At 41.2% G+C, this 21366-nt stretch overlaps 8 protein-coding genes across 9 annotated transcripts in view; 3 read left to right on the top strand and 5 right to left on the bottom strand.

The window, feature by feature from the left end:
* Positions 1-277: 277 nt before the first annotated feature.
* Positions 278-1270, bottom strand: LOC108603343 (RWD domain-containing protein 4). Its single transcript, XM_017992078.1, has 3 exons — positions 1053-1270; positions 891-1000; positions 278-841 (listed from the first exon to the last, which is right to left on the bottom strand). The coding sequence occupies exons 1-3, from the start codon at positions 1158-1160 to the stop codon at positions 424-426; spliced, it is 636 nt and encodes a 211-aa protein (XP_017847567.1). The 5' UTR covers positions 1161-1270; the 3' UTR covers positions 278-423.
* Positions 1271-1526: 256 nt separating this feature from the next.
* Positions 1527-3334, top strand: LOC108600411 (protein phosphatase 1F). Its single transcript, XM_017987973.1, has one exon. The coding sequence runs from the start codon at positions 1624-1626 to the stop codon at positions 2917-2919; it is 1296 nt and encodes a 431-aa protein (XP_017843462.1). The 5' UTR covers positions 1527-1623; the 3' UTR covers positions 2920-3334.
* Positions 3335-3997: 663 nt separating this feature from the next.
* On the bottom strand, positions 3998-7189 carry LOC108594315 (YTH domain-containing protein 1). Of its 2 annotated transcripts, XM_017979463.2 has the most exons (3): positions 7088-7189; positions 5910-6897; positions 3998-5794 (listed from the first exon to the last, which is right to left on the bottom strand). In XM_017979463.2, exons 2-3 carry the CDS (start codon positions 6841-6843, stop codon positions 4635-4637), a joined length of 2094 nt encoding a protein of 697 aa, XP_017834952.1. In that variant the 5' UTR covers positions 6844-6897; positions 7088-7189; the 3' UTR covers positions 3998-4634. The 2 variants fall into 2 exon arrangements, with proteins under 2 accessions (XP_017834952.1, XP_017834951.1); XM_017979462.2 differs by lacking the exon at positions 7088-7189 and having other exon boundaries at positions 5910-7038.
* Positions 7190-7390: 201 nt separating this feature from the next.
* Positions 7391-9854, bottom strand: LOC108597452 (conserved oligomeric Golgi complex subunit 5). Its single transcript, XM_017984021.2, has 3 exons — positions 9195-9854; positions 8063-9142; positions 7391-8002 (listed from the first exon to the last, which is right to left on the bottom strand). The coding sequence occupies exons 1-3, from the start codon at positions 9765-9767 to the stop codon at positions 7424-7426; spliced, it is 2232 nt and encodes a 743-aa protein (XP_017839510.1). The 5' UTR covers positions 9768-9854; the 3' UTR covers positions 7391-7423.
* An 87-nt stretch (positions 9855-9941) lies between these two features.
* LOC108596510 (ragulator complex protein LAMTOR3 homolog) lies at positions 9942-10561 on the top strand. Its single transcript, XM_017982355.1, has 3 exons — positions 9942-10030; positions 10090-10285; positions 10353-10561. The coding sequence occupies exons 1-3, from the start codon at positions 9987-9989 to the stop codon at positions 10488-10490; spliced, it is 378 nt and encodes a 125-aa protein (XP_017837844.1). The 5' UTR covers positions 9942-9986; the 3' UTR covers positions 10491-10561.
* On the bottom strand, positions 10556-12515 carry LOC108596504 (glucosidase 2 subunit beta). Its single transcript, XM_017982343.2, has 2 exons — positions 11482-12515; positions 10556-11427 (listed from the first exon to the last, which is right to left on the bottom strand). Exons 1-2 carry the CDS (start codon positions 12446-12448, stop codon positions 10766-10768), a joined length of 1629 nt encoding a protein of 542 aa, XP_017837832.1. The 5' UTR covers positions 12449-12515; the 3' UTR covers positions 10556-10765.
* Positions 12516-12604: 89 nt separating this feature from the next.
* Positions 12605-13581, top strand: LOC108603327 (mitochondrial inner membrane protease ATP23 homolog). Its single transcript, XM_017992053.2, has 2 exons — positions 12605-13291; positions 13353-13581. The coding sequence occupies exons 1-2, from the start codon at positions 12647-12649 to the stop codon at positions 13551-13553; spliced, it is 846 nt and encodes a 281-aa protein (XP_017847542.1). The 5' UTR covers positions 12605-12646; the 3' UTR covers positions 13554-13581.
* A 1398-nt stretch (positions 13582-14979) lies between these two features.
* Positions 14980-21366, bottom strand: part of LOC108594250 (villin-like protein quail) — an 11743-nt gene continuing 5356 nt past the window's right edge. Inside the window, exons 2-7 of the mRNA XM_017979371.2 lie at positions 18441-18650; positions 18182-18384; positions 17199-18126; positions 15487-16527; positions 15240-15431; positions 14980-15176 (exon numbers count right to left, since the gene is read on the bottom strand). Coding sequence (XP_017834860.1) covers positions 15063-15176; positions 15240-15431; positions 15487-16527; positions 17199-18126; positions 18182-18384; positions 18441-18650 — 2688 coding nt within the window. The 3' untranslated portion in view covers positions 14980-15062. The remainder of the gene's footprint in view (positions 15177-15239; positions 15432-15486; positions 16528-17198; positions 18127-18181; positions 18385-18440; positions 18651-21366) is intronic.

The raw sequence follows: 21366 nt of genomic DNA, 5'->3' as shown, positions 1-21366 counted from the left end.
ATGCACAAGCACAACTGTTTTAAATTGTAACAGAAATTAATTAAAATTGCAGCGTACGACACGTCTGGTATTAAGCACATGCTATGGAATATTACAAACAGCAGCTATAGCGTCTCTATTTAGCATGACCCCAAGACGTCAAGTGGCTGGCCTTGTTAGCCTAAAAAATTTCAGTAGCACAGTCGGGCGCAACCGACAGTGTATAACTGGTTCACATATTAAGCATATCTATACTTTATATAGTATGCCAGCTCTTCTGCCGCCTGTAACAAACAAATCTTATTTAAGTAAACTATGAGAGCATTGTAGCTTTATTACAGAGTCTTAAGCAACAATCTTTCAACATGCGTAAATTGAACAGCTTTAATGAACACAAAATTTGACTTTTGATTGAGACTACAATATATTTGATTGTAAACTAAGTTAGCTATTTAAAGGCTGCAGTTCGGGCAAGGAAGCACTCGCGTTGTCGCTAGCACTTGTGGCATCATCTTTGCTGCCAGTTTGCGATAAATGTTTAACTATATCCACCCAATCCCAGCCACGTGCACGCTCGCCTTTGTGATCTGTGCGCTCCCATTGTCGACGCTTTTGCGCTTTAGTGAGCTGCTCCTTCTTGGGCTCCTTTTTCTTGGCATCTGCATCGGGGTCGGATATTTTGAGCGCGCCCACGCCTTCGTCTACAGCGACCACAGCTGGTGCGCTGTCAGGTTGGCCGGCAGTGAGTGTTTCCAGATTATCCTTAAGGCATTCGAAGAGTGTATAAGTCATGCCACAACCTATCCACTGTGAGGCCTCAGTGACAAGTGCAGCTTGTATTTCCTCCTTGACAGCAGGCAGTCTACAAAAATAAACTTTAATGGCAAATTGACAACAATTTTAGGACTTACAAATTGCGATTGTAGAAGGCATTCATATTAATCGTGGGCGCCTCATCTGGATAATTTTCACCCCATTTTAATTCGACTAAGAAAGACTTGTAGCTGTCCTCTTCACCATACTGAAACAATAAAATGGTTAACAAGTTGCTAGTTTAAGCCATTGCCACTCACTTTGTATTGGAAAGTTGTTGCATCAATTTGTTTAAAATTATTGTCGCCCTCGTATATAGATTCCAGCGCTTCAAGCTCATCTGTTTGTTGCTCCTGCGGTGTAGACATCTTGTTAAAAGTAGATTTGAGCGTTTTTGAGGCAAAACGCTTTAAAATTATTATTAGATTATATTTAAAGCAAAAAATAAAACAAAAGCAACAGCTGACTGGCCGGCATGCTGTTGTTGTTCTTTTTTTCGAAGAAATGTTGTGGATGACAGTGTGTTGCAATGTAAGCTTAAATTAATTAAGTTAATGTTACTTGTAATATATTTAAAGCAAATAATATAATTTAAGCTCAAAAATGCTTTTCATCATTGTTTATGAAATATCTTTAATTAAAATAATAATATAAAAAAAGCGTGGCAGCACTGCTTTGTTGTTTAGAACTATCATCGCTAGCTGTCAGCATAGATATACATAAACAAATAGCAATCATTGCGTAAAAATAATGTACATTGCGAATGAATCATCAAGCACTATAATTAATTAACACATGTGCGTGAAATAACAATAATAACAACAACAAGCAATGGAAGCTACAAATATGGAGTGCGCGCAATTGCGTGAGCTGAAAAAATTTCTAGCGGAAGCCGTGGCCAGCAGCGAACTGACCTCTGACAATGAGTTAATAACGGTAACACGCAGCAGCAGTGACACCTATAAGGTAAGCAACAAAGAGCTGCACGCGGAACTGCTGCTGGCTATATGGAAGCAGTTACGTAGTAAAGGTTGCCCGCCAGGATTTCAGCTCAAGCTGCTGCAGACTGCATTGGAGCATGTAAAGCAGGCACTGCGCCAGAACAAGGAGTGCGAGGTGCAGCTAGAGACGCCAGGAGAGCCGCAATATGATTTGCTCAAGTTGCAAAAGTTTTCGTCCAGCCAATTGGATAAGCTGCTGCTCAAACTGACGGACAATGCCAAGTCGGAGCAGCTGGAAAGCTATGCGCAGCCAAACACTTTGTGTCAAGACGTAGCATGCAGCTGTCAGGCGAAGCAACAGGAAACAATGCACAGCGCGGCGGCTGTAAAAAATAAACCACGTAAAATGGAGGATCGTAATGTGTGCCTGGAACGTTATGGTGAGCTCTATGAACTGCAGCAGCAGTGTCGCTACTTTGGCGTCTTTGATGGACACTCTGGCGCGCTCTCCGCATGCTATGCCACAAGTCAACTGCCACAGCTACTGGCAGAGCAATTGCTGAAGCAGCAGCACAGTGAGGATTGTCAGGTGGACTTTTATCGTCATGCCTTTGAGGCAGCATTTCTGCAAGCGGATGCACGTTTTAATCAGAAGCGCATAACCAGCGGCACTACAGCAGTCTGCGCTTTAATAACACAGGCTCCACCACAGCACTTGTATATAGCCTGGGTGGGTGATTCCAAGGCGCTGCTGGTGGGCCAACGCACGCAGCTGCAGCTGGTCAAGCCGCACAAGCCCGAGGGCAATGAAGAGCGTCGACGCATTGAGCTCAGCGGCGGAACAGTGATACATGCGCAAGGACAATGGCGTGTCAATGGCATACTCAATGTGGCGCGTTCCATAGGTGATCATAGCCTGCAGGCGGTTATTGCTGAGCCCGATTTTGTAGATGTGCCGCTAAGTGAAGCGCATGATTTCTTGCTACTCGGCACCGATGGTCTGTGGGATCATGTACCGGAGACGCTTATTGTGGACACTGTCTATGCTTGCTTGGCACAGTTGGATACCAAACTGGAGGACATTCCCAAAGTGCTTGTGGAGGCGGCCAAACAGCATGATTCACAGGACAATATAACTGTAGTGCTGGTGCTGCTCAAGCCGCGCTCAGAAATCAAGCGCAGTTAGTTCTATTTGATAAACAATTGTTTGTTCGTTTGTTTAGTTTTTTGTATATAGTCTTAAGTATAAACATTCTTATGTGCCTGTGACGTTGGTCCCCACTAGTTATATATATATTGCTTAGGGGCAAACACACATCAAATATTGGTTGCCTCTCGAACAAGCTCAAATCACACACAAACACACAATGTATTTAATATTTTGCCAAGTTTACATTCTACGCACACACATACACATAAAAAGTTAACATTGTTTTACTCGCTTGTTGTTTAAGCAAATATATATAGTATATAGCCTGCAGTGCTTCCGCTAACAATTTAAATGCATGCTGTATATAGAATCAATTTAATTCTTAGATGAAAGCTATGAATAGATTCATTTTGTAGTTAACATTTAACAAGATATACAAATCTTTTGTTTTTTGAACCAAAGTGAATTAATTCATAGCTCAAAATAATACAAATAGGTCTGCTAATTAATTATTTATAAAGACCTCTCAGTTATACATTTTAAATACGTTGTCAAATTTTTAAACAACACATGTTTTTGAATCAATATTAAAATAAGCTTCTAAATACACATATACAATCATATATAGGTCGCTTAGGCATTTTTAACATAGTAATAATATAAAACAAATTTTAAAGTACGCAATAGACATTTTAAATAATTAGCGGCACGTTTATACAAATATTTATTGCATACACACACACATATACAAATTGTAATTGTTGAAAACCCCACACACGCAGAATTAAGTACCTTTTTATACAAAAAACATTTATCATGCATTTTAATAAAAACATTTTTAAATAAACATTTAGTTGTTTTGTTTTTTATTGGCAGAAATAGAAAAAAAAATATAGTTTACGTTTATATGGCGGGCCGAGTGTCAGTAAAATCCAAAGAGATCTCCCAAGCTGTAAAGAAATTGTAAATAATAATAATAACACAGAAACCTAATACTGTCCAAATGGTCGATATTTTAGGTCTCGGACGTTTGTATTCTTTGCCAGACTTTAAAAATATTTAGTTAATACTTATAGGAAGTCTAAGAAGACTTAAAAAAGATTATTTTTTTTTTTTATCACAAATTATATATCACAGACTGACGAGCGTTATAAATATATAAATGAATAACAGATCCATTATACTTGATTGTACAGGATCTAAAAGGACAGTCTGTTCGTGTTTGGCAGCATAGCGGGATTTTAGAGGGGGTAATATAACGGCTTATATGTAAACACACACACAACGCGTCTGCGTTTTCAAAATTGTAGTTCGTAACGGTTGTTGTAGCGTCTCTCTTTTTTATAATAAAAGTTCACATTTTTGTTATTTCATTTAATTATTTTCTTTTTTTGCTTATTTTCTTTTTTGTTTTTTATGTCGTAATTTTATATTTTTGCTTAAGTTGTATGTTTGTTTTTTAAAAATTTGAAATCATAAAAAGCTCTTAAGCAAACCAGCAAAGAGTTGTTTTGAGAGAGAGAGAGAGTGTAGGGTGTGGTGGAAGGGAAGGAATAACTGCTGCGCTGCTTTGCTCACACATTTATCAATTCTTTTTGATTTTTTGTTGTTTCGATTTAACTTTAAAACACACGCGAGAGTTGCGAGTGGTGTAGAAGAGAGAGAGCGCAGGAAACCTTTAAAACGCGCACTTTATACTCTTATAATACGCTCTCCCGCTTGTTTGCTCTCTTCTTCTTGTTATTCACACTTTAACGTCGATCGCGATATCGCATGTGTCCCCGTTCGCCGCGAAACTGACGCGAGGAACCGCCACCGCCGCCGCGTCGTCGTCTTAGCATGTCGCCAGTTCCCGCATTGCTGCCGGGTTCCCGATTCCCGGAACTTGGCATATTGGCGCCGTCTGCGCCAAATCCAGGTGGCGCTGCCACTGTGGGAAGTCCAGCATTCTTCCAGGCTGCAAAATCCTCATAGCTCGGCGACTTGTCGAAACCGGGCGGTGGTGGGCGCATAGGTTGCGGCGGTGGCGGATAATCGGGCAGCGGCGGTGCACCGGGTCCGTCATAGTATCGCACCGGTGGCGGCACTTGCTCATACATCGAGGTCGGTGCACCTGGTGGCAATGCAGCACCCGCTGCGCCTGGCATCGGCATTTGACCAAAGGATGGCACAAACGGCAACGGCGGCAGCTGTCCATGCATATTGCGTATGTAATCTGCCACGTAGGCTTCCGCTGCAGCGGCAGAGGACATGTAACGCTCCCAGCTGGGCATGCTCATGTCGCCAGAGCCGCCGCCGCCGCCACCACCACTGCCACTCATTTGCCTATAGGGTGAGCCGCTACGTTTAAAGCCGCCATTGCCCCAGCCATCATTGCCGTGATGCGGATGGTGGTGCTGCTGATGGTGATGCTGCTGATGATGACGATAGGAGCGCTGATTATGATGATGATGTGGCGGCTCCTGGTGTCCATAGTTGCGCTTATGCCGCATCGGTCCAATTCGATTGCCCCGCCCACCACCATGGCCATGGCCTCGTGTGGACAGACTACGCGGTGCCTTGTAGATAACATGTATGCCCTTCTCACGCATCACACGCGCTGTCTCCTTGGATTTGCGCAAGATGGGCGTTAGTTCGATTTGCTCATCCTCGGGAAAGAGTCGACAGAGCTCAGCGCCAATTTTGGGCTCAATCTCTTGGCCATCGCGTCCTATCTTAACGGGCTTGCCCTCGTTCCAGCTGTTGTGCAAATGCAATGTGGCATTAAAGGATAACTCCTTGCGGCATATCCAGTCCAGCTCTATGACACCGCCCAATGCCTTGGAGGATATGCTAGGCGGCAGCACCCAGGCTACTTGCGGAATATCCCGACGTGAGGCGGCCGCCATGCGGGCAAAGCCTGCAAATTTACCTGCAAGCCAAAGAAATATTAATTTTATTTATTGCTAATCTACTTTATACTAAGTTACAACAAAATAAATAAATGACTTCCAATGAAATAGAAATTATTTATTTATTACGCTTACCGCTCTCATTGACTGAGAATATGAGCAGGACATTGCGCGCCTCTTTGAAGGCCTGGCTCAGATTGGCATCGTTTTGTGGCAGCGTGGCCCAAACATTTTCTCTCTTCGACAATTGCACATTGTCGCTATTGTTGGATTTGATTAGAAAGAAGCGTGTGTCACGGAACAAATAATTGATCTTGGTCATGTAGTCATATGACTTTGTGCCGCTCTGACCACCACTGGCATCTTGTTTCTCCGGTGTGGAGCTCTTCGATTGACTCTTGGCCTTGTTGCGTGCGCTGCCATTGCGTTTATGCTGCGTGCCCGAATCAGAGTCCGAATCGCTATCACTGTCCGACTCTAGTGCGGGCTGTGTGACTGGCTTTTCATCATCGACATCGCTTAGATCGGCGCTTTTGTTGGCCTCGTTGTCATTCAATTTCTTAGCTCTCGGCTTTTTGCCGCCGGAGCTGCGTTCACGTGAGCGCTCCCTCGACCGAGACCTTTCTCGTTCGCGCTCCCGTGATCGTGACCGCTCTCGTTCGCGCTCCCGTGACCGTTCTCGGTCGCGCTCACGTTCACGCTCCTGTTCCTGCGGCTTGTCTTTTGGCTCACTGGACTTCTTACGTGTCTTCTTTTTGCCATTAAGATCACGTTCAGCGGGCGAAGCAGCACGCTTGGAGGTTTTCTTGCCAGGCTTTGCCGGCTCTTTGCTTGACTTGGAGCTGGAATTTTTAGTTCGCCGGCCACTACTGCTGCCCGCGCCAGAGGATGGCGCCGAGCTTACTGAACTTATGCTGGGCTCCGAATCGGACCCCACTGAGCCGCCACGCGACTTAGAAGCTTCACTGCGTGTATCAAAGGAATCGAAATCTTGCAGCTCCTCGGCTATATCCGCCTCATTCTCGTCCAAGCCTAAATGCACTGCGTCCAAATCGGCCATGTCGCGCATTAGCTCTCGTTCTCCGGTTGGGCTGGTGTCTGTCTGCGTTGGCGGCGTTGATTCCTGCATTCCGTGTGTGTGCGTTGTTCATTCATGCATTTTTTTTATGTATACGTACATGCATACACACATATACATTTTTACAGAAAACATACGTAAAGAGAAAAAGTCAATCGATTTAGTAAAGCATACTATTCACCACTAGTCCAATTCACACAATCATTTCTTGCTATATTAATTGCACTCAACATACTTTTTTCTTTCAGTTAAACACTTGTAATTCAACGTAGTAGGCTTTTTGTTAAACAAATTCGGTTTTTTTCTGACCACAAATAAAATGGCCGCAACGATTAAGAAATCGATTATCGAATATTTTTGTAGATAATACTCGGTAACCTATTGAGTTTTTTTTAAACTAGGGATGGAGCGCTATTTATTTATATCAATCAGCTCTTAAGCGTGTACGTTATAGCTCACTGATGTATCGATGTTCTATGTAAATAGCGCGAGTTTCAAATAAAATTATTCTACTGATTTATTTATAATAATAATTTATTTGGAATACATATATTGCAATTAGCAGAGTTTTTCAAGCAATAGCCTTTAAGGCTTGCTCAAAGTACTCCACCATCATGGGATACACTTCATCATACTGTTGTATATTCTTTCGCCTAGCATTATCGCGATATCTTTGCAGCGCGCCCGAGATAAGCTCCAACTTCTCGCGATCTGCCGTATGCCCATCCAACCATTCAATTAAACGCTCATTAGACCAATTGGCCGTAGTGTGAGGTGACTGCAAATCTGCGCCAGCATGTCCAAACAGCAATAACAATACTATATAGCTCGGTACCAAGGAATCCGATCCCACAGTTTGTTTCACCAGCTCTTGCGGCGTTTGCACTATAAGCAAGGACATGGCGCGCAGCAAACGCGATGGTTTGCCCAGCTCGGCGAGATTGCCACAGATTGGTTTTAAGGCCTGCTCCATGTGCTGGCAGTCCTGTTTGAGACGCTGACGTCCTGCAGCGCTTAAAGGACGCAATATACAGAGGTTATGAATAAACAGCTCTATGCAGCGTTTGGCTAGCTCATGCCCACATTTGGTGGTCAGCTCCTTGTCATCAAAGAGTGCTACGTGATGCGACCAGCAGCGTTGAACGAATTCCTTGAAAAATATAGAAATTGATATATAAATGAGTCATCTAAAGCGGCCGAGTGCTCAAACCTGCAACTCCTTGATGTACATGGAAGGGCCGGTGCTGGATAGCCTATCCGTATTTAGGCCCGGCTCGCGATGCATGCTAAGGATAATAATGCTAATGGCGCTTATTATGGACTCCATAATCTGTTGTAGAATTGTGCCTATAAGTAGATCGGCCTGGTCCAAAGAGCGCAGGATTTGTGCACTGCTAGCACCTGGAGTCTGATCAAAATGCATTTGTAGATCAGACAACATGCGACGCACTGAATCCTTGTAATAAAATAACACATTTGCCAGTTGTGTGTTTTGTTGTTGTTGCAAGTTGGGCAAGTCCACAATTTGTTTGGCATCAGCGCCCAGTTTGATTTGCGCCTCCAGCTTGGTGCAGAGTTCCTTGCCACAGACCATGAAAACACTTGACACTGCATGGCTAAGACGACTATCAATAAGCGCAGCGCTCAATTCCGTTGAGGCGATGCGTATAAAATTGTCCACTGTTTCATTGCCAGGCAAATCCACGCCAGCTAGACAGGCTTTCAGATTAGCAGCACACTTGCTGACATAGCCCACTTCCAAGGGTGCAAAGAGTTCATTATCGAATTGGAATTCATGCTGTAGACGCTGCTCCAAGCCACGCGCTGAAGTCAACAGCTTGGAAAGTCCTTCCTGCAATGCTTGATTTACATGCTGTGTGCATTCATCGAAGGATTTGCGCAGCAGCTGCTGCACTTGTTGCCAAAAACGTTGTGGTATGCACTGCTCCGAAGATTCCGAGGTATAGCCAAACTGATTGATCTGCTCCAGCGCCTGCTTCAGTAGCTTGATCTGTGTGCAGCTCTCATAGAGTTCATCATAGAGCAGCCAGTGCAGCGATTTCCAAAACTTGGCGCGAAAATTTTGTGTAGTAGTCAATTGGGGTGTCTTGCCGGGGCCACGTGAGCTGCCAGCTTTGCTGGAGGTGATGCTAGGCGAGGTCTGCGTCTTGTTCAGGACTGAAATATCTGTGCCCGCAAAGCATTCCTTTAGCGCTTGCTCCATATCAGCTATAAAGGTAGCCAGCAGATTGTCTAGTGATTTCTCCAGCGTATTAAAGTTCATAAAGATCTGTCAAGATGCAAGGATTAATGACTGCAGCTTCAATTACAACACTAATTACCTTCAGCGCATTGACCACCTGCAATTTGTTGCGATCCTGCAGTCCAGTGACCAATTGCATTTGCGTTAAATTGCGTATTTTTTGCCTGGAGCTAATGACAAACGCACGCTCCTCTTGAATAAACGCTATATCCTTCAGATCATTATCTTCTATGAGCGGCCCTAGTTCGAAATGCAGCTCCGCCTGACGTAGCACATCCTTAGTATTGCGCAGCTTTGCCGTTAGGGTAAGCAGTGTGCCCGCCGAACGCAGCAAATGCGATACTTCATGCAGGCGGCCCAGCACTTGAGTTTGATTCTCCACCAGTTGATACTGTGTATCCACTTGATTCTTCAAGCGGTGTCCAGTGGCACGCACATTTTCCACATCCGCCGCCAGAGAATTGAGTGCAGCATCAAAGCGTCCAGCGTGTGTGGCCTGTTGTAGCAAGGCGCCATGTTTATCGCGCACCTGCTGATGCAGTTCCTCTGTCGTGTTCTGCAGCCGCTTAGACAACTCCTGGATTTGTGCTCCGATTGTCAGATGCGACATGGCTGTGGTGTAGTCCTCCTCCTGATCCGTGGTAGAAACCATCTTGTTGTTTTTCAATCAATAATTAAAATAAAAACAACACGTAGCAACATTACGCTCGCTCCGTTTCAGCTCAATAGAAGTTCAGTTACTAGTTCACGTTCAGCGACTAGTTCACGTTCAGCGACTAGTTCCCGTTCATCTTGTTTGTTTTGGTTTTTTACGCCCCAACAATAACATTGTTAATTTTTATAGTTTTTTATAAATTTAACATAACCAAATATGTCTGATGACATCAAGAAATATTTCAATGGACTGCTGCACAAGTAATAACCATCAATTTGCATCAAATAATTATATCCAAGTGTTTTTTTTTGCTTGGCAGAGTCAGCGGTCTGTACGTTATACAGATAACAGATCGAGATGGTGTGCCCTTGTTGCGAGTCTGCCACAATCAGAAGAATGTGGATTTTGCGCTGATGCCCTCGTTTATACCCACTTTTACGGCTGCCTGTGATCAGGCAAGCAAATTTGGGCTGGGACGCAATAAGACAATTATATCCATGTATTCACAGTATCAAGTGAGTAGCATGGCCAAAAGCAAGACTTGTGTGTTCAGCTTAATTACATTTTAATTTTCTCTTTTAGGTTGTGCAAATGAACAAGCTGCCGCTGATCTTAACCTTTGTGGGCGCTGAGGATTGCAATACGGGACACATTCTGGCTCTGGAGAGTCAGGTTGATAGCTACCTGGAGGACATTATTTTAGCAGTCCAGGAGCCATAAGAACAAGTCTACTTTTGTTGAATTCGTTTTTTTCCATATGAATATAGTTTAATAATATGTATATTTAAAAATTGAAACTTTTTACTTGGCTTAAATGCACATTATGCTGAATAATAATTGTCTACGGCGTTTGATGCGAAATGCGAGTGAGTACGTGAATTTTGTGATGAATTTTGGGAATGATCAGCAAAATCACTTTACAAATAACTCTCTTGTAACTACAAAATACAGTTGAGCCAAAAGAAAAATATATGCAAACTTTAAGATGCTAAATATTAAAGCTCGTCGTGCGCACTATTAGCGGCGGCAGTGGCAAAAGCTTCGCTATCGCAGGCTGCAGGCGTTTCGAACTCGTAATAATATTCACAGCGATTGGGCTCACTAACTGCTGTAATCTTGGGCTCCAAGGCGCACTTGATGTTGATGACGGCGGAGCGGTTTGGTCCGTTCCAGCAGGCAGCGCCTTGCGTATATTTCTGTTTGCTATACTTGTCCTCGCCCTCGCCAGCCCATTGCTCCCAGCGTCCCAGGGTGGTTTCGGCGCCACCATTACGTGGCTTTTGGGATACACGATCGAACGGGCAGAGCGTATAGACATATTCACGATCCTCATATGTATAGCATTCACCATCGAGCACGGCCCACTCTTCATGTAATCCATAGTCCTTGTTCTCTTGCTCATCAATTTCTTTTATCTCATGTTCGATTTCACGTATTTGACGCTCCACTTCCTCGAAAGCATTACGCGCTTCATTGGCAGCTTCGACTAGACGCTGAGTTTCCGGATCATAGTTGGGGGCAGTGGTAGTGGTTTCAATTTCAGGCGTGGCTTCACCTATACCCACATCTGCTTCTTCATCATCATATTGATCTTCTTCCTCCTCGCCTTCATCGTGCTCATCCTCTAGCTCGCCCTCAGGAGCCATATCACCACGTTCTGCAAATTAAAGCAGAATTTAAGAAATATTCTCATAATTCAGCTGCAACTTACCTTCACTTGGCGAGTCATGTTCAGTTTGCTCCTGCTCCGGTGGCTTTGGAGCCTCCAGTGGCGGCTGGAACAGCCCTTCCGCTAGCATCTTCAGCGGCTTAATGCGCGGCCAGGCGAGCGTTACAAATGCATCCAAGTCCACACGTTCACGCTCATCCAAAAAGTACTTGGCTTCCTCTACTGTGACCACACCATTGCGATCCTGATCCAGATTCATGTCTACCATGAGCTCAGTAACTTCTACAAAGCCATCCTTGTTGGTATCATAGCGCACAAAGCTCATTGTGGCTTCATGGCGCATTTGCTGTGGCTCTTCCTCCGCTTGTGCGGTATTCTCATTTAGCTCGCGTTGCTGCTCCTTGAACACTTCCAAGGCTTCGCTCTCCAAAGCCTCAGCTGTTTTTTTAAGCTGCTCCTTTTCGGACTTTAACCTTTCCTGTTCCTGTATGTGCGACTGCAGCTCAGAACGTCGGCCTGCGCGATCTGCTTTCAATTGCCTGCCACGCGCTATGAGCTCCTCACGCTTCTCAGTTCCACGCCTATGCACCTCCGCTTCATTGCGACGCTTAATAGCCTCGGCAGCGCCTAGTTCTTGACAGCTATTGCTGCAGCCTGTGGCAGGCAGCTCATCGCTGCCATCGCAGCAATCACAGACTCCATCCTGCACCAGCGCGCTGGGTATATCAATAGACTGATGACCTTTGTTCACGCAATGAAACTTGCCCTCCGCACAGGCAGATGTACCCGGCTCATCGCTGCCATCAGCGCAATCACAGTATTCATCGTTTATATGTGTAAACGGTATAGTCTTGCTGCCATCCAAACAAGTCCATTTGCCATTGGCTTGCGGCTGGTAAAGTGGCGCCTTTGTTAGTGATACGCCCCGTGGACGAGGCACTTCACCACATTGAACCTCACCTAAGGCATATATTATTAATGCTATTAAAGCTAATTGTGTACTTTTCATTATTTTCTGTTTTTTAGTTTCCTGCACACTGCTCCAATAAAATTACGTGGAATTATTTTTTACACCTCAAAAAGCCGCAACAAATCAGCGAGTATCATCCACAATGATTTTGTTGGAGCAGCGCAGCAACAGTTGGCAGCACTGGCAAAACAGCTGCCGGTTTATTATTCAACATATAGGACAAAATAAAGGAATATTATGGGATTTCTAACAGAAGTCTGGGCCAAGGCAATGTTCACAACTGACACTAAACCACCAGATGGGATATTAGCCGATGCCCAGCCAGTGCAAGATGTCAACACAACGAAAGAAACAAATGAGCCTGCACCTAATAGCAAAGAAACCAAGGAATGGGGTTATGATTTATATCCAGAGCGTCGCGGTGAAACCTACAAGACCAAGTGGACGCGCGTCCTCTTTGGCATGGAGGGTAAGGAGAACATAGATCGCTACAAGTGCGAGCAGAATGTGTACTGGTGTGTAAAGAATGGCCCGCTAGTGAAACTTATGATGGGAGCTTTGCGCAGCTCTGGTTGTCCCATCGATCTGCGTCGACACATCTCCTGTGAGGTGTGTGATCCCAGCGTTACCGGTGGCTATGATCCGGTGCTCAATCAGATTGTTGTCTGCCAGAATATGGCCACGAACAAGAGCATGGTGCATGGCGTGCTCACGCATGAGATGATACACATGTTTGACTATTGCAATAACGATTTAGACTTTCGTAATGTGGAACACTTGGCCTGCACGGAGATACGTGCTGCCAATTTGGCGCATTGCTCCTTCCTCAGTGCCATGATGCAGGGCGATGCGGCGCCCTGGAGTGCCAAGCAGGCGCATCAGGTGAGCATTTAGATTGAATTAATGTTTCTTAAATTAACATAAATTCGGTCTATGCTCGCAGAACTGTGTCAAGTCCAAGGCTTTGGCGTCTGTGCTCGCTGTGCGCAACATAAGCCGTGAGGATGCCATTGCGGCAGTGGAACGAGTCTTTCCCAAGTGCTACGCAGATCTGGAGCCCATTGGACGACGCATACGTCGCAACTCGACGGATCAACAGAAGGCCTATATGGAAGCGCCGCTTTACGGTTATGATGTCTATTAAATAAATGCCTTTATTTACAATATTTTTAGCAAATAAATATGTTTTTGTTTTTTAAAGTTAATACATATAAGCAAATGGTTTGTTGTTTATTTAATATGCTGCATTAACAATTAATTACTTTATTAGCACAAATAATATAAAAAGTCGCTGTTTAGTTTTTTACTTTAGTTAGTCTTGAATAAGCAACCAAAACATGGAGGATTGTGAAATTATTGGTTTTATTTTGGGTTTCATAGACGATCTTTTTAACTCGTGTAAGTTTCTAAAATATTTAGTTATGTATATTTTAAATTTTATTCATAAATAGCGGATCGTGCTGTTGCATATGAGGACTATTCTGCAGAAGATAACGACTAACAATATCTGAAAAATTCACGACAATCTAAAATGTTAGTTCAAGTTCAATTGCATATTATTAATTAAAATGAGTGCATATTAAAAACCAAATAGTTTGTTATTAATTTCATTTGCGGCATTAACAATTAATTACTTTACTAACCAAAACTATATAAAAAGTCGTAGTTTAGCATTAAAATAAAGTTAGTCTTAACCAAGCAACCTAAACATGGAGGACTGTGAATTTATTGCTTTTGTTTGGGGCGTCGTTCAGGATGTATTTTTTGGTGGTTGTAAGTTTGACATAAATAATAATATATATATATATTTAATATTTTGAAATCTGTTTATAGCGGGCAAGGATTCATCCTATGAGGACTATTCTGTGGAAGATGACTAACAGCATTTTGAATATTTCTTTGAAATGATCATTACATTTTATGAATTAAATGAGTGCTTATTAAATATTTCATAAATTCTCCAAAACTAAAAAAAACTTTGCTGGATATCATTAAAATCCCATGTAACCATATACAATTTTGTATTTTTATATATTCCTCAGCTATTTACTTTCTTATTCAAATGTATAACAATTACTTATCAATCTAATATATTAATTTCCGCAGCATTTTCCATAGACCTTCAAAACCATATGCCCTAAAAATGAAAGCTATAGATAAACTAAATGTTACCCCTCATTAAACACCGTCCACTGTTAGTAAACATTAAAAATTTTAAATGCGTGGTCATTTAGTAGTAACAAAACGTTAAACACAAACGCACAGACAAAATAATGTTTTGGGATTTACTAGGCGGCATATTTGACTTTATTATGGGTCTTATATTTCCCAGTAAGCATTACATTTAAATATTTAATTGTGTATAAAGCAAATATAAATTAATTTCTAACAGGCTCTGATAGCGAAGATGAGCCTGATTCCTCTGAAGTGGAAACTACAACTTGATAATAAGCTCATGTTTATATTTCAAAAATATAATTCAGAAACAGCGCTTAAATATATTATTACTATATATATAACATAGAGTGCATTTATTACATAATCCAAAATTTTGTAAGTAATAAAAGCTGCATTAAAAATTACACTATATACAAAATATTTACTGTGAGGTTTGAGAATGAAATAAAATGCGACGAGGTTATTCTTTTGATGTTTAGAATAACTTGTAGAGTTTTTTGAGCTCCTGCTTTTTCCACTTGGGCAACTCATCAAATTCATAGAAGGTCATTTTAAAAACGGAGACAAAGTCGTCATGGGTTAAATGCACCTGCAAAAGTTAAAACATGTTTTAGTAAAATAAAGTGCAAATTAATAATTAATTAAAGCTAACCTCACGACGCAGTGGATTTATTTCGGGCGGCAGCATATCCATTTCTTGCACCAGGACACCCAAAGGATATTTCTTGTGCTCATCAAAGTCACGCTGATTGTTGTTCAAGAGCAAAGCAGAGACTTTGTGTAAACCATTGCTGGGCGTAGTTTGACCCAATTGCTCACGCATTTGTTCGTAGGTAAGAAAATTCTGAAAAAAAATAATTTATAAAAATTGTGCTGCATATTATTGCGCTGTTGCTCACCTTGCCCAGCTCCTGCTGCCACGTTTCAAAGAAACCCTTGAATACATTTGGCTCTGCAGCTTGACGCACCACAGCCAAAGCCGTTGCAGCGCGTCGCTCGAAGGGCGCCTGTTGCACATAGCTCTGCACCAGCGCCACATAACGTTCACGCTCCTGACTTGGCGCATGCCCGCCAAGCCAAACATACGCCAAGTTGCCAGTGTCTAAGATATAAGTACAATCGGCGCTGAGATCCTGCTGCTCAAATCCTAGGATTTCCTCGCAGCGTAACTGCGAGTGCTGTTGCCACCAGACAAGGAACAGCTGCACCGGTGGACGCGGCTTGCTGGGCACGCTGGTATTCAAATAGCAATTGTTGCTTAAAGTGGGTGAAATATTGCCACTGCCACCATTGCTGCTGTTGCTGCCGTTGCACATGCTGCCGGCGCCGCTGCTGCTGCTGCTGGTGGTGCTGCTGGCGCAGGATTGATTGGTAATGACCAGCGCTTGATTGAAATACATGGAGACCGATTGCCAAAACTCTTTGGTCTCTTTGCCTTCGAGCACAAGCGAATTCTCGCCCAGCAACGCACCCACTGCCTTGGCCATCTCTCTGGCATCGCCTGTGCTGCTCTGACCACACCAAACCCATACGTGACTCGTCTTAATGACATAACAATCCTTGGAGCTTATAGCAGACAGCGGATACTCCTCCACTGCCTTGGAATTGTAGCTGGCATCGCCATAGATCTTCAGCAGAAATGTTTCCAGCATAATATTTGTCTTGAAATCCCAATTGTTGTTGTTATTCGAATGCAGCAGCTCACTGCGCTGGCCACGCATTATGATCAGCTTGCCCTTGAAGAGCTGCAGAAAATGCGGCGTCTCATCAAACTCGTACAGCTGGACGAACATCGCGGGCACTTTCAGCGCCTGGAAACTGGACATGGCAAAGTTATCCGCCTTGGCTATGGTCTCTGCTGATGCCTCCGAGCCATTCCATTGATAGACAATGCTCTGTATGCCGACAGCAGCCAAGTCAGCGGGCACGACAGTGGCGCACTGCAAAATAAAATTAAAATATTAAATGATAGTTTACAATTAAAATTAATAAAATATGAAGGATGTCAATCAAATAGCAAATGCTTTTAGTATCAAACCTAAATGATTAATAGATGAAAAAGCATTTAATTAATTAATAATTAATTAATAAATAATCATTTAAAGAAATGATTTGAGTTATCTCTCAAGCCCTTACTATAATTGAAGGAATTACTTTAACTCTGATTGCAAAATCTTATAGCGAAGAAGAGAGTTCAAATAACTTTGAATACATTAATTACATAAAATTTGAATTAAAATATATGTATATAATTTATACAACAACCAATTTAAATAATTTCAGTACATTTTGTGCTATAGACGAAATTTTACACTGACATATTCCTTAAACACTTGTTGAGCAATTATTTTGAATTAAAAAATTTACATAATTTATAACAACATAATTTATAAAATAAGCGCTTAATTAGAAACCCTTGCTTACACAACTTTAAATAAACTATTAAAGTGTTGCAAGTGTTGCTAAAAATGTTTTCCTAAGCACTTAACAGTCTGTTTAATTTAAGTGCGGCTCTTAACTCGTGTTCACTGCAGCGGCGGCTGTGAGCTTCAAGCTTAATTAAACACAAGTGTAAAGTGGCAAGCCACAGAAACAAACAAAAAGTTGTTACCTGCACGCTGTAGACGACCACATAGGAGGCGTTGGTGGTGAATACCACCGTCTTGCTGGCTGGCAGCTGCTCCAGCTGTTGCCCAAAGATGCGATAAAGCGTGCGCTCGCCACGTCCATCATCCACTAGTTGCGTATCCGCAGCCATTTTGGGTCGCTCACATAGCGACACGGCATCCAGTTTGCCAAATTTCGTTGACACCGGTTTGTGACCACGCGTATTATCCTGCCACACACTTAGCCAATTGCCAAAGAGACGCTTAAACTCCACGGGCTCATGTCCCTCGACTACGCGCACTACGTAAGTGCTATTTGGATATTTTTTCTTCTTGACAAAAGCACGTCCATTGCCCATGGCGCTCAGCGCATCTGTCTGTGGCGCTTGCGCACCCACCCAAAGCCAAATGCTTTGACCATAATTATCCAATAGATAAACTCCATTCGCATCGCTTAAATCATCCTTGCTAGGCAGCCCCACATCCAGCTGATCCAAATGCAAACGTCCGCGTTGATTACATTTGTAAATGCGAAATTGCTGCGCATTGTTGTTGCTGCTGTTGTTGAGCTGCTCCGTTGTAAGCTGATTGTTGGCCTGGCTTACGTTACGCTGGCCCAATGGCAGCACCGCATTCCACAGCTGCTTCTGCTCCACCGTCATCGACTGCTCATAGCCATCGTCCACAATGCAAATGCTGCCAGTTTGTGGCTGACGCTGCACCCAAGCCAAAGCGCTGCGTCGCTCAATTGCCGCACTCGAGCGTCCTATCCAAACAAAGCTCAGACTCTCTGTTTGCAGCACCATCACATAGTGTGAATTAAAGTGCGTCCAGTCAATGTTGGCCAACTCCACAGCGCGCAGCCATTGGCGTCCATATAGCTGATAGAGTCGTGGTGTCTTCGCTGACGACAACAAAGCGCCGCTTAAGACACTGCAACATATAAATTTATAAGCATAAATAGTTTAAATAAATGTGTGCTACTCACTCGTAACCCTTTTTAAAATATGACAAAAAGCGTGGACTTTCATGATGCTGCACCTCTCTGTATATAGTTGCCACATTGCCCAGATATGTGTCCAGCTCCTGTATTTTATGCACTGCATTCGAGCGATTCTGTTCGCTTACACTGCTGCCCAGCCAATAATGTATATAACGTTCCAGCGTCACATTCGATTTTTGTTCGCGTGTCTGTGCGCAGATTTAATTTAATTAAATTAAATTTTTTTATAATTTCGCATACTTACAATAGTTTCATGTGTGGCATAATGTCCCACTAGATTCGCTGCATAGATTATATAAGCGCAGTTGTCATAGAAGGTGCCATAGTTGGCACGAGCGACGGCCTCCAGCCGATCCTCGTCTATTTTCCAGAGCGCAAAACTAATCGCATGCTTGGGCACTTTGCGAAAGGTGGCATCGACTTTCAGATCGCAGATTGTGTTGGGACGCACCTCCTGCAAAATAAATAAAAGTGTCGAATTGCAGTTTATGATGAAAGTAAGAAAATTTGGATAAGTCTATTCAAGTATCAAAGTAAAAGTAAGACAAAAAAAATGTTTAAAACTAAAAAAACTAAATTATTATTGCTATATATTTATTCAAAATATTAACTAGGAAATCTGTTGATTAAAAAAATTAAATGTATGCTTATTTTTTAAGAAATTAATATAAAGCTAAATTATTTTTGTTATATTCTAAAGTAGTAGTAGAATTAGTAATTGTAGTAGTAGAAATAGTAGTAGTAGAATTAGTTATAGTAGTAGCAGTAGAATTAGTAGAATTAGTAATAGTAGTAGCAGTAGAATTAGTAGTAGTAGTAGAATTAGTAATAGTAGTAGCAGTAGAATTAGTAATAGTAGTAGCAGTAGAATTAGTAGCAGAAGTAGCAATGGAATGGTAGTAATAAAAGTAGTAAGTAGTGTTTCTATTAAGATTTAAAAAAAACCTTTGGCAAAAGCAAACTTTTCTAGACTTGCCAAGAAATCAATCAAATAATATAGCAATCAATTTTCTTGCATTCTATACAATAAGAAATGAACCCACATATCATTCTAAATAGTTCAAGCCCATTACTCAGCTGACTCTACATTCTGCTAGCGGCTTTAGTTAGACAGTTAACTTGTTTTGCGTGCATTTCGAGCTCTGGATGTTGTGGCAACTTGGCAACAAAGATTAATAGCGCTTCCCACTATTTGCAAGAGACGAACTTGTTAGCAAGGCCAGCAGCAAAAACACCTTTCAAATAGCTTGTACCATTGTCAGCGTAAATAGTTTGCGACAGTTTGAAGCAGCAGCAGAGGCTTTTTGCTTTGACACCCCGAGAAGAAAAACCAGCCTGAGCTTTTGGCTTTTCCACACACACACAAACAGATTGTCAGCAAAGTGATAGTGAAAACGGTAACAGAGTTGACTAGTCAACTAGTTTGTGTTTAACGTTATTTTTTGTTTTTATTGAACATTAATTTCTTATTTATTTATTTATTTATGGAGCGTGTTGAAGTGGAAAGTGGTCACAGCTGCCGGGGCGTTCACAATTGATTAAGCTTTAAATTTTTGTTTAATTAATAAGCTGCTGCCTTTTGACTTTAATGCAATAAGCAATGTTTACATAAAAAACTACCAACTCCACTCTTTTTTTAGTTTTTAGCGTTGTGCAGTGACCAAAAACAAGTTCATGCTTCGCTTGGCAGAGGTGACGCCACCAACATCAGTCAAAACGACATTTCATGGAAAATGGTGCAGCAATTATTATTGTAAAAAAAAAACTAAAAAGCCGCAGCGCAAATTGCATGGAAACATTTTAATTATTGTCTGCAATTGATTTGATTGAATTGAAAATAAGTCAAGACTTTTGATTGATTGTTTGCTGTTGACAGCTAAATTACTTTAAATAAATATAAATAAAATGTACTGTGATATTTTCTAAAACTTTCACAGTCATTAAATATGTTAAGTTCTCTAGTTCTAAAAACGAAACTGAAACTGAGAGTTAAGCACAAATTATGCAAATTACCGTTTTGCGTTTTTGACATTTAGCAACTTATCTACAATCTAATGTGAGCTTGTAGAATTTTGATTTTTTCTTTTATAAATGTTTGCACGACATGAAACGCACGCGAATTTCTTTTGGCTGTTTAGCGCAATTAGTTAATAGCCTACATTTACTAAATTAAAAATGAGCTGCTTATACAAAAAGAACTAAGAAAATTTATTATCAGTTAGCAACTGACAGTGAATCAGTGACAAAATAAATTAAGCACAAATTAGCAATTGCTGCAAAGAAATAAATACAACTGTCTGTTTATATCAAATCAAATGGTTCATAAATTAAGCACATTTGCTTTTTTAAAAAACAGCTCTAGTATTAAAACAAAAGCTTTTAAGATCGATAAGCATTAATTTTTATTAAAATTCGTAGTTAAAGCTTAATTTATTGAAGCAGCAACTGTCTATACAGCTATACAATAAATTTAAATTAAACAACTTGAAATACATAAACTTTTTAGTATAAGAAATTATAAAAGTTAAATTCGTTTAGGCATAAATACTAAATCGAAAGCTAAAGCCAATCGAAAATAATTTTTTAGCTAACACAAACGTTTTAAAATCAATTATTTTATATTATAATTGAAATTAAATTGAATTGAAATTATTTAAAATTTATACATAGAATGAAAATTAAATAAGCATATTCATTATTTAATTTCATGCAAGAAATTTGCATATTTTTTTTACATTTTTAATGTACAGCGAATTAAGTACATTAAAAATGTAAAAAAAAATTAAAATATGCAAATTTCTTGCATGAAATTAACCAATAAATTTAATAATAGTTAGTAGTATTGAAATTATGTTATAATGACAAATTTATGTAACAAAAATTACTATAAAACTTAAGCAATTTTTTCCACTAGTTTCAGGTACTAACTCAATCTGAAGATTCTGCTGTTCTTCTGTTACTTTGTAAGCAAATAAAAAACGTTTGCGTTCTCAATCTTTTGATAGCAATAATAAACATGCAAACATAATGCGCGTCAAGCATAAAAACATGTTTTGTTTTATAGTTTTTCTTTTTAGCGTATAAACAATAAACATAAATACACATAATTGTCGAAGCGCATGATTAACACGAGACAAGTAATCAAGCTGTTGTTGTCTTCAGAGTTCAAG

This window comes from Drosophila busckii, chromosome 2L (genome assembly GCF_011750605.1).
Source record: "Drosophila busckii strain San Diego stock center, stock number 13000-0081.31 chromosome 2L, ASM1175060v1, whole genome shotgun sequence".
Taxonomy (NCBI): domain Eukaryota; kingdom Metazoa; phylum Arthropoda; class Insecta; order Diptera; family Drosophilidae; genus Drosophila; species Drosophila busckii.
The sequence above is the reverse complement of the archived record's forward strand: the minus strand, read 5'-3'. Positions and strand labels throughout refer to the sequence as shown.